The sequence below is a fragment of the Rhagoletis zephyria genome, unplaced genomic scaffold, assembly GCF_001687245.7.
Source record: "Rhagoletis zephyria isolate East Lansing unplaced genomic scaffold, Rhagoletis_zephyria_1.1 Rzeph_scaffold_01330, whole genome shotgun sequence".
In the NCBI taxonomy this organism is placed as follows: domain Eukaryota; kingdom Metazoa; phylum Arthropoda; class Insecta; order Diptera; family Tephritidae; genus Rhagoletis; species Rhagoletis zephyria.
Window position 1 is genome coordinate 108,429 of NW_016158414.1, and position 19,851 is coordinate 128,279.

Genomic DNA, 19,851 nt, shown 5'->3' on the forward strand with positions numbered 1-19,851 from the left:
AATTTTATGACTAACGACATTTCACACAACCCTTTCATTCACCACCACATGACACAGTGGCACAATAAGTAAATCTAAAAAAATACTACTGCTACTGATAGTCTCGTTATGGAGAAAATTTAACTTTAGCTTCACTTTGCCAGCCACTTGTTTCTTTTATTTGTTGCATTTATTTTCACTTTTAGTTCATTTTGCCATCTTTATCTGGCAATTGGAATTGTATAAATTTTACGTATGAAATCAAAGTAAATTATACGCAGCTTATCTGTGTCATGCGGTAGACGGACGCAGCGAATGATAAACACAAGTCAAAAGAAAAGGGAAAAGCAGGCAAAAATGTAAAACTTCCTTTTTGTGTATAAAAAAGTTTATTTCCTATGTGACCGTAGTCAGTAGAGTATGAAAAGGATGTGTTTGATTTGCCACATATTTTCTCTTTAACAAATCTGTTTTATTGCATGGGTGTGTGCCTACTGTGTCCTTATTTTTCTTCCTGATTCACATTCTGAAGGCTCAAAATAACCGAATAGATAGGGCATATTTATATTTAAATTTAAATTTCTGCATAACTTTATCAACCCTCTGAGCAAATTTGTAAAAGTTGTACAAAAAAAGGATAAATACGCAGATACAAATCGGTTCATCCGCTAGGGAGCGATTATTTTTTAACATTTTAAGATATGTTTAATAAACTCATTCGTTATTTTATTTTATTTTTTTTTGTGGAAATGACATATCCTTTTATTTATGCACATATTATAAACTAATAAGACTTAAAAAAGTATTGGTGGTTAAAAGAGAAATGTCACAATGCAAAAAGTTTAATTTAAAAATAACAACAACTTACTTTATTATATTTAGTATCTAATAAATGCATGCATATATAATGGTAATTATCAGCTTAAGCATCGCCTATTATAAGTACTACGGTATACAATTTAGAGTTGTTCTAAAGCTACATAACTTCTTTTTACTCTTTTGCAGATGAAACAATTAGCGAACACGAAGGCAAATCGGTGGTGATACCTTGTCCGGTAAACAAAGCTAAATGTGGCGATCTGCATTCGATAAACTGGTTCAAGGGAGACGATCGTATTGCAGCGATGCTGCTGGGCGATAGCAATGTGACAAGCGTCTCAGATGAGTTTGCGAATAGGTAAAGAATCAGTACTTTAAATTCTAACAAATTAAATTGTCTCTGTTTCTGTATTAATATTGCTACTGCTCTGCCACTTTTTGTCTAGGCAATTTTAAAACCACCTCACTAGTGTTGGGCAGTATCGATACCAAACGTACTCAAAACTCGATTCTCAAAAAGATCGACAGCAGTCGATTTTTAAAAGAATCGATACTCCAAAGTACGCAGTACTCACAAAAGAACTCGAAAGTACTCAGAACTTAAAAGAAAGAAAAAGAAAGTTCCCAGAACTCACAAAATAAATCGAAAGAACTCAGTACTCAAAAATAATCTATTCCAATCATCACTTTGACACATGTACTCAGGATCGATTTAAAGTACTTAATATTAAGTGCCGATACTTAAAAGTATTTAGTTTTATTTACATTTACCGGTATTTTGAAATTATTGTACTCAATTTGAAGGTTCAATAGTTTTCAAGTGCAATACTTGTACCCAGTAAAGTTAGCTGTTCATTTGACGTAATTTGCACTTAATATAATAATTTGATAATGCTGGCAGCTTTTGAGATTTCTTCACAAAGCATTGAAATGATACCAACATGTGTATATTAACAGAAAGTACTCAGTACTCTTAAAAATACCAAATTCTTCAAAGTATCGATGCGAAAGAACTCGATCCTCAAATGTACTCGATATTTCCCAACACTACACCTCACGTATGCTGATAAGCTGAATATTAACATACGCACTCCTATTTGTATTCGTTTGTTGCTTGTTTGTACATTTGTTTTCGTTGACCATTGAAATGTCGGCTGATTATACTGTCTTGTTATGCCAGTTTCTCAATGTCCGGTTAACCCTAACTACACGTTAAACATCATTATCGACGTTATCGACTCCCTATTATATGTTATTGAGTCGATCACGTCGATAACCATGTTTAACCTGCAGTTACTGTTAATCAGACATTGAGAAACTAGCCCTGAAAGGTGCGGTGTAAACATGCAGATGACATCAAAAAGTGCACACTGCAATACTCGAAGTCTGAACGTTGAAAAATAAGATTTTGCTAGAAGTCCTTTTGAATAATCTTCTGTTGATATCATCTGTGTATTACAAACTTGGTTAAACGTCGATATTCTGAACCGCTTCTATTCCACCCCTAATTACGAGATGTTCCAAATTGATCGGTTAGGTAAACCAGGGGTGGTGTAGCTATCTACTGTAGAGATTACTTAGTTTTTAAGGTGGTAAGTCGTTCCTCTATGTCTTAAATTGAGTTTCTATCTGTTGTTCTGTCCGATAGTTATTCTAAAAACTTTTGTCATGTGTGTACAATCCTATTAAAAACTATTCTTATCTATCTTTCTTTGAAGAACTTTCAGCTCAGTTAATTGACTACGATAGTTTGATTGTTTGTGGTGATTTTAGTATAAACATATTAACCCTTGACTCAACATTGCATCTAATGTTATGCTTATTGTTTATACAAAAATCCCACTAGGTTTACTTGTAATGCGCGAGAGTCTGAGTTTGTTAGATATTTTTATTTTTCCCCTTTCCACGTTCCGTTTCTACTATTTGATCAGTAGTCCTTTGTCTTCGATCATGATTTAATTTTTCATACATTTAACTCTAAATTAAATAAATAAATTATGTCATAATGTTGATGCAAATACGACCTTCCATTACCGTGACTTCAATGCAGTTAAATTTGACAGTTTATTTTCTGACTTGAACCAATTTTCCTAGGACTATTGTTGGCAATTAGTCACTGTTGCTGACAAATTAAACTTCCTAACTGGAAGTAAACTTAACTTTTTGACGGTTGGTTTTTGATCTGTATAAATGTACATTATTTCTTTATTATTTAGAAATATTGTATTCTGATGAAATGGACACTCGATTATAATGGACAATTTGACGCGGTCCCGTGGAGTTCATTATAACCGGATTGCACTGTATTTTGGATTTGGTGAAAATGCAGTAAAACAACGAAACAGTTATTTAAGTAACGGAATGCAGAAAGTAAAAGTCGACAACACCTTTTTGAGAATTGGCAGGCACATGTTATGGAGTACCGCATGGGTCTGTTCTAGGTCCTCCCCTCTACTACAGTATTTTTATAAACTATGTTTTCAACTCTTGATCAAATGCTTGTATACGTGCTTACACTGATGTTTAATTAGATATAATATATATATATATATATATATATTATATCTTTAAACATATCAGCATGGTCCAGGATATAACTATTAAGCTTAATGAGGACTTGTGCTCGATTCTTGAGTGGTCTGCTGANTGACGGTTGGTTTTTGATCTGTATAAATGTACATTGTTTCTTTATTATTTAGAAATATTGTATTCTGATGAAATGGACACTCGATTATAATGGACAATTTGACGCGGTCCCGTGGAGTTCATTATAACCGGATTGCACTGTATTTTGGATTTGGTGAAAATGCAGTAAAACAACGAAACAGTTATTTAAGTAACGGAATGCAGAAAGTAAAAGTCGACAACACCTTTTTGAGAATTGGCAGGCACATGTTATGGAGTACCGCATGGGTCTGTTCTAGGTCCTCCCCTCTACTACAGTATTTTTATAAACAATGTTTTCAACTCTTGATCAAATGCTTGTATACGTGCTTACACTGATGTTTAATTAGATATATATCTTTAAACATATCAGCATGGTCCAGGATATAACTATTAAGCTTAATGAGGACTTGTGCTCGATTCTTGAGTGGTCTGCTGACAACCTCCTCTGCCTAAATGATCAATAATCAAAGATCCTATTTTCTGATATNCAGGATATAACTATTAAGCTTAATGAGGACTTGTGCTCGATTCTTGAGTGGTCTGCTGAAAACCTCCTCTGCCTAAATGATCAATAATCAAAGATCCTATTTTCTGATATAATTCACCTTTATATTGGTACTGTAAAGCTTTAATTGGTTGACAAAGTGAGAAACCTGGGTGTTACTATAAATTCCAAGCTGAATCGATAGGACCACAAATCAATTAGTTGTCGGAAAAATGTACTACATGCTGCGCTGCCTAAGGGTATCCTCACTTTTTGTACCCTCAGACACGAAGAAAAGCTGGTCTCAAGCGTTATTGTTCCTCACATTATGTATGTGGAAATAGTATACAGAAAAATAGGGTTGCATTCCTTCCACAAACTGGATATTGCCATTAGGTATGTATGTATATGGCTTGACGAAATTTGACCATTTATCTTCCTTGCGACCTAAGAAACTTTATAAACTTTATGTTTAAATTATTCGTTTATAAAAAGCCGGAATATATAGATACATATGTATGTATGAAAAGCTTAAGTTTTCAAAATGCACACGCGCCTTTAATTTTATATTGCCAAATTTTAATTAATTAAGCACTTCCAGACTGTTTTTTTTAATTAACTTAAATTTTGTTTGTATATGTATTTCTTTTCTTCCTTGCAGAGTCACCGTGGAACAAAATCCATTTAGATTAGTAATTAATGACTTAAAAATAGCTGATGAGGATATATATCTTTGTGATACAACATTTCTTATACCAATCGAAACGTGTGATAATTTCAACGGCTATCGGGTCGAGTTGAATGTCTTAGGTAAGCTAAATAGTTTCCCGTTTGCTCTTCTAAAGAAAATTTTGTTTTAATTTTTAATTGTCTATCCTTTGACCAATAAAATACTTAACGTAAATACTTAATCTTACTTCTTTCTTTTGATACTTAATTATTTGCTTTTTGCATGGCTCATTTTAATGTTTTGCCTCTGTTGCTGAATTGGATAATCCATATTCAGTTTGGTTATTAATTTATTATTTCGCTTTTCTTTATTTTATGCTTACTTTTTGACTCTTCGGAAGCCAATTATTTTAAAAAGCAAACTGCATGTTGCCTTGGCTGCTTTGGAATATAGAATATATATAGATACAATTTTTGTTCATATATTTTGGTTTTGTATAAAGTTCTTTGTTGTATTTTTTGGCTTTGCGTCTTACATGTTGAATTGATTTTTTGCAATTTAAGAAATGTTTAAAAAATAATTTTTCAATGGAATTTTGTAATCCCCACCGCCCCATACTCTGTTCTAAATCGTCGATGTAAATGAATATATTGAAATTATTTGTGATAAAATATTGTGAAATATTCATTCGGGAAATTTCGTATTCCAAAATCTAAATATCTCAAAAANTAATTCACCTTTATATTGGTACTGTAAAGCTTTAATTGGTTGACAAAGTGAGAAACCTGGGTGTTACTATAAATTCCAAGCTGAATCGATAGGACCACAAATCAATTAGTTGTCGGAAAAATGTACTACATGCTGCGCTGCCTAAGGGTATCCTCACTTTTTGTACCCTCAGACACGAAGAAAAGCTGGTCTCAAGCGTTATTGTTCCTCACATTATGTATGTGGAAATAGTATACAGAAAAATAGGGTTGCATTCCTTCCACAAACTGGATATTGCCATTAGGTATGTATGTATATGGCTTGACGAAATTTGACCATTTATCTTCCTTGCGACCTAAGAAACTTTATAAACTTTATGTTTAAATTATTCGTTTATAAAAAGCCGGAATATATAGATACATATGTATGTATGAAAAGCTTAAGTTTTCAAAATGCACACGCGCCTTTAATTTTATATTGCCAAATTTTAATTAATTAAGCACTTCCAGACTGTTTTTTTTAATTAACTTAAATTTTGTTTGTATATGTATTTCTTTTCTTCCTTGCAGAGTCACCGTGGAACAAAATCCATTTAGATTAGTAATTAATGACTTAAAAATAGCTGATGAGGATATATATCTTTGTGATACAACATTTCTTATACCAATCGAAACGTGTGATAATTTCAACGGCTATCGGGTCGAGTTGAATGTCTTAGGTAAGCTAAATAGTTTCCCGTTTGCTCTTCTAAAGAAAATTTTGTTTTAATTTTTAATTGTCTATCCTTTGACCAATAAAATACTTAACGTAAATACTTAATCTTACTTCTTTCTTTTGATACTTAATTATTTGCTTTTTGCATGGCTCATTTTAATGTTTTGCCTCTGTTGCTGAATTGGATAATCCATATTCAGTTTGGTTATTAATTTATTATTTCGCTTTTCTTTATTTTATGCTTACTTTTTGACTCTTCGGAAGCCAATTATTTTAAAAAGCAAACTGCATGTTGCCTTGGCTGCTTTGGAATATAGAATATATATAGATACAATTTTTGTTCATATATTTTGGTTTTGTATAAAGTTCTTTGTTGTATTTTTTGGCTTTGCGTCTTACATGTTGAATTGATTTTTTGCAATTTAAGAAATGTTTAAAAAATAATTTTTCAATGGAATTTTGTAATCCCCACCGCCCCATACTCTGTTCTAAATCGTCGATGTAAATGAATATATTGAAATTATTTGTGATAAAATATTGTGAAATATTCATTCGGGAAATTTCGTATTCCAAAATCTAAATATCTCAAAAATGTTTCTTAAGTAAAGAATCCTAATTTATTAACAACTAAATATTTTGCTTTATGGAGATCAAGATTGCCTGAAAAATAAAATATTAATATTTCGTGCAAGCATGTAGTCAATTTTACTGTTTCGCTCCACACTCATAATCAATGAATTTTCCAGCGCAGCGTTACTAACAAACTCTTTCATCTTTTCATAAATGCTATATATTTTCTTTTCCATTGCCACTAAATCAATTATGTCCATTTTGCGCTTGTTACAGTACCTAATAATTTTCTGTTCGCAAGTACTAATCAAACATGTCAGTCATCTTTGCTTTGCATCCAATTTTAATATTTACATACTTCCCGTTCTATTGCTCAATAAAAAATTGAATGCTTTTTCATTACCAATTTGAGTTACTATTCGTCTTTTACTACGCCTCTCTATGATCTCAGTTTTTGATGCAATTTTTACAAATTGTGTATATTTTTTCGTTATTCATTCAACAAAATTGAATCTCATGCGATTTTTAACTGATTGTACTTTTGATAAACCCCATTCCCACCGCTCTCTTCTACTACTACTACTACTACTACTGCAAAAAACAAATAAAAAACGCTCGTCAACATCATCACCATGGATTTGTATATGCAAACTGCAAATAAAATATTTTTGTATGAAAAATAAATATACATATATGCTATATGAATACTAAATAATGAAAAAAATACACGCCTTTAACACCCGCCAAACCAATTTAAATCAAATCAAATAAATGAATGTCAAAATGAAATGTGTGCATACAACATAACCCTAAATTTGTTTATTTTGACAATTTTAATTTTATTTGTAACTGCTAAAACTCACAACAACCAAAAAAACTGTTAAATGCAAACCAACCGTTTTTCAAAAACAAATACGTAGAAAATATTGGTAAATTACTAAACAAAACAATTTTTATAAAAATCACAATTTTTGTATAGCTCAACTGGAATAAACTAGTTTTAGTTTTGTTCGATTTTATTTTCATTTGGCATATGCAATTTCGTTTAATGTTTCAGTTGTGAATTGATTTTCATAAATTTAGTGGCTTATGATTTTCATAACTTATTCCACGTATGTATATTATTTTAAAATTCTAAAACTTCAAAATTATTATTTCTTTTCTTTGAAATTTTTTATTTTATTATTAATACATAAAATTCCGCAAGATTTACGATAAACTTAATTATTAATTTTGGCTATACAAATTCACAAATTTTTCTTTAATGAATCAACACAAAAAAATCAACTACAACAACAACTACTGCAAAAACCAACCCTCAAAACACTGAATCCACCGTCAACGCAACAATAAATTCAAAACTATAATTATCCTGCTCCGAACGCATCCATTCCACACAAACACTCGGTAAAACACAACACATCATTTGAAATACCAACTCTTAAATAACGCGTAAAACACTTACACGCTCACGCCCACTCGCAAACACACACACACACACACAAACAACCAACACCGTGACGATTGGCGTAATTTGCATACGACTGTTTGGTTGTTGTTGTTGACTGAGCAGTGCCACCATCAGAGGTTGTGATCCTGGATGAGAAAGGCGATCGCATTGAGAATGGTTCCATCATTGGCCCCATGCAGGAGCGTCAGACACTGAAAGCAGAGTGTGTAGTTTGGAACACACGACCTCAACCGCAGGTCGGCTGGTGGCGGGGGAATAAACGACTGATGACGCGTAAGTATTTAGACATATGTACTTTAATTACTCTTTATGAACACAGTATATGAAAAGTATATACTCCGCATGAGTATGTAGGAACGTTAGTGTATCTCAGACATGAGCTTAATGGAATTGAATATGACTATGCAAATACATATAGGGAGTTCACAAGGTGTTGTATACTGTCGTACTGTTGTATGTCATAAACTTTAAACGGCTAAAACTATATTTAAGGAATTCGTAGGCTAACATAAATTTTCACACAATTAAAAAATAGTTGGTGGTGATTTCAAGTCCTCTAAACATTTATTTAGCCGTTAAAAACTTTACAACATACAACAAGTACGACACCTTGTGAACCACCCAATAGTATGTATGTAACAGGGAAGCCAACTCGTGGGGAATTCTCCGATTTGCGAGGATTTTTACTTTGCGTGGGGAATCGGGGAAATGACCATATTTTGTGGGGAATTTAAGCTTACGTGGATAATCGGGGGATTTACTGCTTTTTTGTGCAGATCTAGGTGTTAACTAATTTTTTCTTTTTTCCTTCACAAATTTCATAATAATAATAATAGATACGCGCTTACACATATGTTAGTGTTTGGCCGAGGTTCTCCTCCGACTTGTGGCGTGCGCCTTGATTTTGTCACACAAAGCGGACGGACCTACAGTTTTACGCCGACTCCGAACGGCGAATGTATTTTTATGAGAAGCTGTTTTTCATGGCAGAAATACACTCGGAGGTTTGCCATTGCCTGCCGAGGGACCACCGCTGTTAAGAAAAAACCTTTTCTATATTTGTTTTTTTGTGATGTTGCTTTGACCAGGGCTTGAACCCAGGTGCTGATGAGTGAAAGTGCGCACTGCTTACCACTACACCACAGCGGCTGATCACAAATTTCATAATGAGTTAAAAAGGTTGCATGATAAATGCAACTGCAACTAAATGTACTGATTATGTCGCATTTGCTTTCATAGAACGAATAAACACAATTAATTTTTATATGGAAGAAAACCGCAACACCATCAGGAAAAAAAATTCTAAAACGAAAATTTTTAACCGCTTGAATCTTGCACTTTATTTATTAGAAACTAGAGCTTTCGATTTTGTTCGCACATTTTCAAACAGCCCGGGTATATGAGCAGCGAGTACTCGCACACTTGCTCAATGCTCATTACTCGAAAATTTTCGGGCATGAGCTCGAGCAATTCGAGTTTTTTCGAGTAATTTGAGCAATGTTTTTTTTATTATATTGACATTTTTGGTAGCAACTTTTCAAATTTTCCAAATTATTGATGTATAATGCAAAGATTGTTACATTGGTATTTAATAATATAATTTATTTAACATGAATTAGAAAGCAGCTGCTGACAAATACAATTTCAAAAACTCGAAAATTTTGAATAAGCATTTGAGCAGTTGAGCAATGAACGATTTTCGAGCGAGTATCGAGCTACTCGCATTGCTCGATACCCGGATATCTAGAGCTCTATTAGAAGCTACTGGGCTACAGAACTTTCAAAATTCGAAATTATGAATTTCGAAATATGGAAGTTTCAGGCAATTCTGAAATTTACCGTTATATGAAAAGCGGCCGTAATTTTAGTCCGATTTCAATAATTTTCAACGTTTTGCTTATATGTGGCAAGCACAATAACCACACCGAGTTTGGTACAAATTGGTAGAACGGTTACCGATATACATATATGTGATCATAAGTGGGCGGTGCCACGCCCATTTTCCAAACTTTTACCATAAACGTATTTATTGATAAAGAATTGTTGCAAGCATCAATTTTGAATAAATAAGCTTCAATATTTACTGATTTATCGAAGATTTTGTATTTCTCTAAATTACCGTTATATGGGATGTGGGCGTGGTTATTGTCCGATTTTAAAAAGTTTCGGCGGTTTTTTATGCTGTGCCAAGGCCAACAACTGTGCCAAGTTTGGAAGAAATTGGTGCAGCGGTTACCAAGATATACACATGTAACCATAAGTGGGCGTGGCTACGCCCATTTTCCAAAAATTTATAATATTCTTATTTTTCGTCTAAAAATTATTGTAAATATCAATTTTGAGTGAATTATCTTCAGTAGTTACTAAAATATCGCAGTTTTCGTATTTCTGGAAATTACCGTTATATGGGAAGTGGGCGTGGTTAAAGTCCGATTTCGCCCATTTTCAATACCAACCTACCTTGGATTAAGGGAAACCTACATACCAAATTTCGTTGAGATATCTCAATTTTTGCTCGAGTTATCGTGTACACGGACAGACGGACAGACGGACAGACGGACAGACGGACGGACAGACAGACATGGCTTAATCGATTTCTTTTTTCATCCTGATCATTTATGTATACATTTGTCTATATCTATCTCGATTCGTTTTGGCTGTTACAAACAACCGTTATGTGAACAAAATTAATATACCCTTGTGCACAAGTGCGCTCGGGTATAAAAAATAACTGTGAAAACTGGTCAACATTTTTGTAGACTAAATTTTTTTTCGATCACTGTATGTATGTAAATATTATATGTACATTTTTTATTCTTTATTTGCTAAACAACTTTATAAACGTTTAGTTTGGGTTATAAATACGTAGACGAATCACATTTAAAAATAAAATAAACAGAAAGACCAGCAATATATCGAAAAAAATACATTTTTTTTTGTAAACAAGGAGATATCTATGGATGGGGGAATTTTATGGAATTTCGGGCAAAATCGGGTAATTTCTTAGTCGAAATCGGGAATTCTCAAAAATGAGTTGGCTACCCTGGTATGTATCCAACACCTAAGGGTCGAATTTTTCAAAAGACTTTTTAGTTATGAAGTATGCCGCTATCCCTGAATTAAAGACACGTTTACACTGAGAAAAAACTTTTGATTACTTCCCTGCAAAAAATGCAAGTAATAAGGGTTGACTCAACAGCAAATGGCTATGCGACTAATACCACTACTGATATCTTTTTCGTTCGAACATGTCCTATAAAGGTACAACTACTTATAGTTCATTTCCACCAAGCCTTAACTGCAGTTTATGCCTAGTGGAAAAGGAGATTAGAACTCAAAGGGGGTAATTGCTCATAGTAGGTACAAGGAAATGAAGTTTAAAAAGCACATAGCAAGAAATTAAACGTGGCTTCCAACCATGCAGGGGTGGTGCTTACACATAGTTACAACTGGCCACAACTGCCTGTCCACCTTTTTAAGTAAATAAATAACCGATGCTCGGCCTAGTGTGATACATCCTCCGGAAAATGCTTCCTGAGTTTCTTGCGGATTCTGCATAACTTACCATGAATAAATCAGTGAGAGGAGAGACCAGTATGTTAGCATGTATGTATTTATGAAAAAGTAGTGGGTTGGCACTGTGCCCAATGGTATTTATCTGTTACCACCCCGGCATGATTGTAACCCACGCAGAGTCCGCACAAAACTCCGGAGGCACTGTGCGGAGGATGCATCAGACTAGGCCGATCATAATTTGTATTTCCATCAACTTATAACTTTAGAAAGATTTACTACAGGCAGCTGAGAAGTGCATGTGCACAAATGAATGAAGGAAATTTTTGCACAAGGTGCAGTACATATCATGCATTTAAGCACCCGGTGTTAAAACCAGGCGGGCACAGAACAGTAATGACTGGCGTGCTTTGTTGGACTCGGCCAGAATCGCGTAGTCGGTTACAGCGCCAATCAAGAAAATAAAAAGGCCTTATCCTTAAAATTGAGAAATAAATGAGGTTTCGGAAAACAAATATTTATCAATATTTTCGGAGGAAGAATCTATTCCCAAAATAGTCAATTATCTGCCAAGGGCTAAACAAGTTTTATATATAAATACTTACATCGATGCCGTTATTTATCAACATTAATAATTCAAAACAGTAATAAAATAAAAAGGATATTTTATTGCACTTATAAACCATATATGCATTTCAGCCAAATGAACCATAGAGCCGAGTCGAAATGAAAATTACATAACATTTTTTTAAGCACATGTACTCAGATTGCATTTCTTCGCCATTTTCCAGAGCGTAGCGGCGCAGGTCAACCACTTGAGCTGTCACTTAAGGCTAATCTCAGTCAAACGTCCTGCTGAAACATTACGAACGACAGAAATTTACGACCTTACACACCCAACGTAAACTCAGGAAACTTGGGTGGCGGACTTAACACTTTCAGGATTCCCTTTGTTTCACACTTGTTCACTCCGACTCTTCTCTCCACCGCACACACTTTCATTGGAGTAAGACGAATGCGTGTCTGCTGCGAAATTGGCGCCACAAAAAAAAAACGCTGTGAACGTATAAAAAACTTAGGGATATAAGCAGCTTCTTATCGGACAACGCTCAGCGGTACATAAATATTCAGTGTGCGAAGAATAGAAAAGGCGAAATAAAAGCGTTGGTGGAATAAAAAGATCACACTAAGTCCGCTTTTAAGGTTGAAAAGTGCGCTCTATAAAAGCGCAGCATAAAGAACCGTTAAAAGGCATCAAATACTCAACACAAGTTCTTGCGACTCACATGGCAAAACATTACAGTAGAATCGCTGAAAGCGTAGCTAATAAAATTTTTTTATTGCTCCGCATAAAAAGGCAATTGCATTAAATTCCTCAGTATAGATGCAAGAGCAGCATAAAAACCCACGGTCGGCAGTTTTTTCCGGTGCAAGTATTCTCTTTAACGATGATTGTGCAACCAAATTAATTGGCTTGCTTTAGGGAGTGAGAAAAGATATCATAAAAAAAAATCAAAAGAAGGTACACACACTTCAAATAAGAAGGAGCGCAATACAAGCACACGTTAGCCGTCAAATCTTAGATCACACCCATGGCCATTAAAAAATCTCAGGAAGGTTCTTACAAAAGTATGAGTTTGCATGTTTAGGATAAAACTTAATGTGCCACAAGCGTCAAGCCATTATTTGAACGAAATTGCGAACAAATACTAAACTCGGGGAAAAAAATTAAAGCAAATGTTACTCGAGTGTACACCTCAGTAGATTTAGTTTAGTTTCCTTCTCACTTCTGGTCCGCTTTCGAAAAGTTTATGAACGCTAATAATTTCTCGAGCTTTTGTTTTCCTACCAACACCAGTTTTAAAAGTTGTTTTTGTCTTTTTTAATTTTATGGCTGTTTACTCAATTTATTGCGAGTAAGATGAGATGCCGTATTTATAAATGTATATGTATGTATGTACATTTTCGCTTTTATAAATATAGTTAATCTTTTTCCCTTTGCTTTTGGTTTTCTTCGCTTTAACTTTGGTCTCTGGAGGAACTTTGAAGCGATTTCCTCAATTATATCTTTATCCACTCCTTTTCCGTTGACCTTTTTTATAATTAAGGTGTCTCGTTTACGTCACTTCAGCTTGCGCGTTAATAATTGAATGTATAAGCATAGGAAGATATTTATTATGTACATTAGACTATGTCAAATAAAATGATTTTTTTTTTCTGTCGGTCCCATATGAAGAATAAATAAATAAATATCATTTTGAGTAATAACATAAAATATTTTCTTTTAAAAACTCTTAATTTATGTACAAACATGTATGTATGAATATATGCATTTTCGTATGTATAACACATAGAAAAGAAAAACAATAAGTACACTTAATAAAGCCTTCAACGGGTTTACAAAAACCATTATTTATTAAAACAAAAATGTAATATAAAAATTAAAATTGGCATGCATCGCTTTTTAAATGCTTTAGTTGAAGCGCTCACCAAGGGCTTCTTTGGGAGGAGCAAGGGAGCACTTCTTTCTAATGACACCCAATGTTAAAATACAATGAAGTGTGAAATTAGGAAGGGAGCGCTCACTGCTGAATATGGAACGCTTCTGGCCCCGAAACCATTCGTTTCACTTTCACTACTTTTTGTTTGAATAGATCAAATTGGAGTAATGTAGTTCAAATGTTTACTATGGCTAGGGTTATTCGTAATAAAAAAATTGTTTAGGCAATAATCAAGTATAAGTTCTTAGAAGGGAGATTTAGACGCCAAAACTGCTATCAGGGCTGAAAACGGACCATGGATGAGCAGCCCGTTATGAAGTGAAAACACCGAGCTTCTAATATTGACATTTAAAATACAATGCATATTTCGTACTTTTGGCTTTGCACATAAACGTAAGCTCTTACCCAAGTGATAAGTGTCCTTGAGTCGCATGGTTTGCTTTCCCTTACCTAAACATTTAATTTCATTCTTTGCATCAAGGCGTGGCACAATATGCCTGTGATGCATGCAACATATGCGTACACTTGAATACTTACATCAAAATATACGTATATACTGCGATTGTACCTACAATGATGCAATACATGGACACAAGCGTATGCACATACATACATGTATAGATATGCGTGTTGCTGTTCATAAGTAGATATGAACAAGGGCTATTCGGCAAATTTATAGGGTATTATCTCGCAAACTCTCGGTAAGTTTATCTTTTGTTGAGCATTATAGAGAATTGCCGATATTTTTATATGAAAAATACGTGGTTTCAAAGTACTGGAAATAACAGATTTAGCCACTACTGTGTACACGTATTTTATTGCAGATATGCGATGTCACAACCTTTTATACAGTTTTACAAGAATCATTTTTTTTTGAAAAATATTACTCCAATAAAACCTTAGGGTCGCTAAAACTACACATAAAATGTTGAGACATAAAAACTTAAATTTGAATCCTAGATTACAGAACTATATATGTATGTGCATATATACNAATGCAATACATGGACACAAGCGTATGCACATACATGCATGTATAGATATGCGTGTTGCTGTTCATAAGTAGATATGAACAAGGGCTATTCGGCAAATTTATAGGCTATTATCTCGCAAACTCTCGGTAAGTTTATCTTTTGTTGAGCATTATAGAGAATTGCCGATATTTTTATATGAACAATACGTGGTTTCAAAGTACTGGAAATAACAGATTTAGCCACTACTGTGTACACGTATTTTATTGCAGATATGTCACAACCTTTTATACAGTTTTACAAGAATCATTTTTTTTTGAAAAATATTACTCCAATAAAACCTTAGGGTCGCTAAAATTACACAAAAAATGTTGAGACATAAAAAGTTAAATTTGAATCCTAGATTACAGAACTATATATGTATGTGCATATATACCGTTTTTGGCAATCTTGCAAAGATATTTTCATTTTAAGTTTACGTTGTGAATGAAATAAATCACATTTTATCATTTGTATTAAAGTAATTTCTTTTATAAAAAAAACACGCTTTAAACGAAGAAAAACGATGGATAAATACAAAAGTTGTGTTGTGAANAACACGCTTTAAGCGAAGAAAAACGATGGATAAATACAAAAGTTGTGTTGTGAATGGTCAAATGAAAATGTCCAATGATTTTTTGTATGAAATATGTATGGACAGGAAGTAATGTGACTCATACGCCATGCACGACTATGTACGATCAAGTTTGATTTTTTTATATCCGAGCGCACTTGTGCACAAGAGTATATTAATTTTGTTCACATAACGGTTTTTTGTNGACTCATACGCCATGCACGACTATGTACGATCAAGTTTGATTTTTTTATATCCGAGCGCACTTGTGCACAAGAGTATATTAATTTTGTTCACATAACGGTTGTTTGTAACAGCCAAAACGAATCGAGATAGATATAGACAAATGTATACATAGATGCTCAGAATGAATAGAGAAGTCGATTAAGCCATGTCTGTCTGTCCGTCCGTCTGTCCGTCCGTGTACACGATAACTCGAGCAAAAATTGAGATATCTCAACGAAATTTGGTACGTAGGTTTTCATTAACCCAAGGTAGGTTGGTATTGAAAATGCGAAAACTGCGATATTTTAGTAACTACTGAAGATTATACACTCAAAATTGACATTTACAATAAATTTTAGACGAAAAATAAGAATATTATAAATTTTTGAAAAATGGGCGTAGCCACGCCCACTTATGGTTACATGTGTATATCTTGGTAACCGCTGCACCAATTTCTTCCAAACTTGGCACAGTTGTTGNGCACAGTATGCCAAATGGCCGAAAATTTTTAAAAGCGGACAATAACTACGCCCACATTCCATATAACGGTAATTTAGAGAAATATACAATGTTCGATAAATCACTAAATATTAAAGCTAATTTATTAGAAATTGATACTTGCAATTTGTGCCAAACTCGGTATGGTTGAAACGTCGAAAACTATTGAAACCGGACTAAAATTACGGCCGCTTTTCATATAACGGTAAATTTCATAAATGCTTGAAACTTCAATATTTCGAAATTTAGGGACGCTAATTTACTCGAAATTGTTACACCCCGGCTTACCATGTAGCGGTAGCTTTCGTTAAGGTGAAAAACATTTATTTAATACTTGCGCCGGGTATTTAATGTTCGGCTCCGCCCGAACTTAAACTTACTTACTTGTGTTAGCTAAGAAAGTTATAAAGACCAAATTAGAAGATGTAGCCATGTGTATATTCGTTCTTATCATATAATTTCTTCAAAACCAAATACTGCAAATTTTCCATGATACAATTTTAAAAGGACATTTTCAATACATATTTTTTCTTATGTACCAAATCTTAATCTTTTTTAACTCTGAAGAATTTTCCCTTTTATTTGATACCCATATTGTTATTCTACATTGCACTGAATGTTTTAAAAACTTTTTTGAATTAATCGTAAATTTCAAATTTCAAAGAGAGAAAAACTTAAAACGCAGTTTTACTATTTTTGCACCTAGAATGATTTTTTAGTGTGCAATATTGATATATTGGTATTTTTGTAATGTAGTGAGTGACATTTTAAGTAATGAATGAATTTTCCATTTAATTTAAGTCCAGTAAATAGGGTGACCACTACAAAAATTTGAACTTTGCTTCATTATTCTTTTTGATACAGGCTTGAAATGGCTACAAAACAACATTGATTTTTGGCAATTTTTTTTCTTGACTGTGTTGGCATTTGCCTCCATATAAATAAATTGTCGACTACACATACATATGTATTTCGTATGGAAGAAAATGAGTGACACACCGTCATCAATATAAAATTGCCATAAATTAATGGTGTTTTATAGGAAATTTTTTTATCATTACATGCCTACTGGATGCCAACAATACTCCAGACTTGAAATAAGTTTACGTTACCGGCCCGGGCATATTGTCCTCCATTATGACATAAGGCTAACTAATACATGTAGTTTTTAAACAATATTTGCATTCGTCGAATAAAATTTCAATGTGAAAACGGTGAAAGTAAATTTAAACCTTTATTTTCTATACATTTCTTATGTGATTAATTACCCAAGAATTTATATAAATGTAATCTACTTAAACAAAAGTTTCACGAAACTTGATATGTACAAATCCTCAAAAGCTAAGACATAATTAGTTCATTTTCAAATTAGAAAAATGACAATGAAGCATCATTTAGTGGCGCTTAAATTTAAATTAGGGTACCAAAAACGTCCTGAATGAGAATATTTCTGCTATGCGTATGTGACTGTCACACGTAGCACCGTCCATGACCAACAAACGGCACACATGCTGCAATTCATTTAAGCTAGATTTATGCAAACGCTCACATACTTGCCCGCACGTATATCGGTGAGTAGGTTTCAAAATGTTTTACTTGCACATATTTACATGCATACATACCCTGCAGTGAAAGCCCAAACCAGTTAGAAAAAATACTAGGGAAGTACAATTTTAAGCTTAATTAAATATACATGTATGTACATACCGATTTTTAAGTAAAATCTAAATACCTAAATACATACATATTTATGTATAAAAACTGATTTATAAAAATTTTAATTAATTTTAATCTTTTAAGACATTTTCTGATTTCATTTTAATATAAATAAGTATGTACTTATCTAGGCATTCTACGTTAGTTTCTCGTTAAGGCATTCTTTGTTCGCTTCTCTGGATTCTGTTTATCCATGCGTTCTCCCTTCGTTCGAAGGTATGTAATGCTGCGGGTAAGGGCTTACGACCAATGACATGTCCATGTCAAAATAATGCCTTCTTGAAGTGAAAGGGTAAGCGATTCCCATCGCCTAGCTCGTTTCCACTTTCGTTTCTGTGGTAATCGTGTTTTTTGCTGACTTATGTTCAGTGTAAACCCGAATTTTCTGCATTTCTCGCTTTTATGTCAAATGCACTTGAATTAATTTTTTCATTTTCAATTTCACTTTCACTCTGATTCAATTAGGTACAATTAGTACAAATCTCGAGATACCGGAGCTGTAATCCTGGGATTTCGGGACATGGAAAGAATGCCCTAATACATACATAAATGCAGGTATAGAAAGTTAAATAAAAACTTGTAAAAATCAATTAAGTCAAATTTATCGGTCTGTCCCTCCGTGCACACAATACCCGGAGCAAACGGGTGCGTAATTAATATTTTTGGTAAGTATAAGTCATCTGTAACTTAGCTGAAGTTTTAATTTCTTTGGTTTGTTTTTCGTATCCTTTGCACCGTTATTTGAAAAGAATGTGATTTGGATTACCAACATTTTTATAAAACAAAGCTTTGGTAGAGTAAAAAAGTGTTTTGCCACTTTTTGAGGGAGATTTTTTGGATATATGTATATAGTTGAGAGTATGTATTGAGACATTTATAAAATTTAGCTGCAATTGTCTACATGCCTTTCAAAAAATTAACTTTATGTAGTGTCATACGAATTTTTCGGAGCCTGGCTATCTTCAAAAAGTAGCGATCGCTGTGAAACAATAGGGGTATTTACGATCCGGGGCATACTGTCTAGCATGGTGCATAGATAGCATGATTGGCTAATTTTGTTGTTGTTTGAACACATGAAACAACGACAATCATACTATTAATGCGATCTATGCACCATGCTAGATGGTATGCACCGGATCTTGAATACCCCTAATGTCAGCTTTACTAAATGTTCTTATGCATAAATTTTCAATCCCACTTACTGACAAAAAAAGTTAAATATAAATTAAATAACATTGAGCGACAGCTTCAGCGGAAATAGGTGGCATGTAATCGAGTTAAATCTTATTTTAAGAAGAAGCGCTTTGATTGGATGTGGATTTCGAAGATTATGTCATACTAAGCAATAATATCCAACTTCCACCACTTAATGAAGTATGTTATTTATAAATAAAATATTGTTGTTTACTAAACGGTAATTAAATTTCAGAGACGGAGTACTAGCAAAGGTCGACCTCAGGTGCAATATGAAGGCTTATGTGAGAAGAGTAAGCGCCGAAAAGTTGAGCAACTTATTAAAACGACTTCAGCAAGTCAAATGGTAAGAGCAGCAGATTTAGTAAATAAAATAATGTAAAACAAGTAAGGTTTAAGTTCGGGCGGAGCCGAACATTAAATACCCGGCGCAAGTATTAAATAAATGTTTTCACCTTACGAAAGCTACCGCTACATGTAAGCCGGGGTGTAACAATTTCGAGTAAATTAGCGTCCTCTAAATTTCGAAATATTGAAA

General features: G+C 33.6%; 1 protein-coding gene across 1 annotated transcript in view; it reads left to right on the plus strand.

Moving 5' to 3' along the window:
- Positions 1 to 886: 886 nt before the first annotated feature.
- The window catches only part of LOC108363656 (uncharacterized), a gene marked incomplete at its 3' end in the record, with an annotated part of 25,349 nt that continues 6,384 nt past the window's right edge, over positions 887 to 19,851 (plus strand). The window contains exons 1-5 of the mRNA XM_017617083.1: positions 887 to 929; positions 985 to 1,156; positions 4,611 to 4,759; positions 7,532 to 7,540; positions 8,185 to 8,355. Coding sequence (XP_017472572.1) covers positions 887 to 929; positions 985 to 1,156; positions 4,611 to 4,759; positions 7,532 to 7,540; positions 8,185 to 8,355 — 544 coding nt within the window. The remainder of the gene's footprint in view (positions 930 to 984; positions 1,157 to 4,610; positions 4,760 to 7,531; positions 7,541 to 8,184; positions 8,356 to 19,851) is intronic.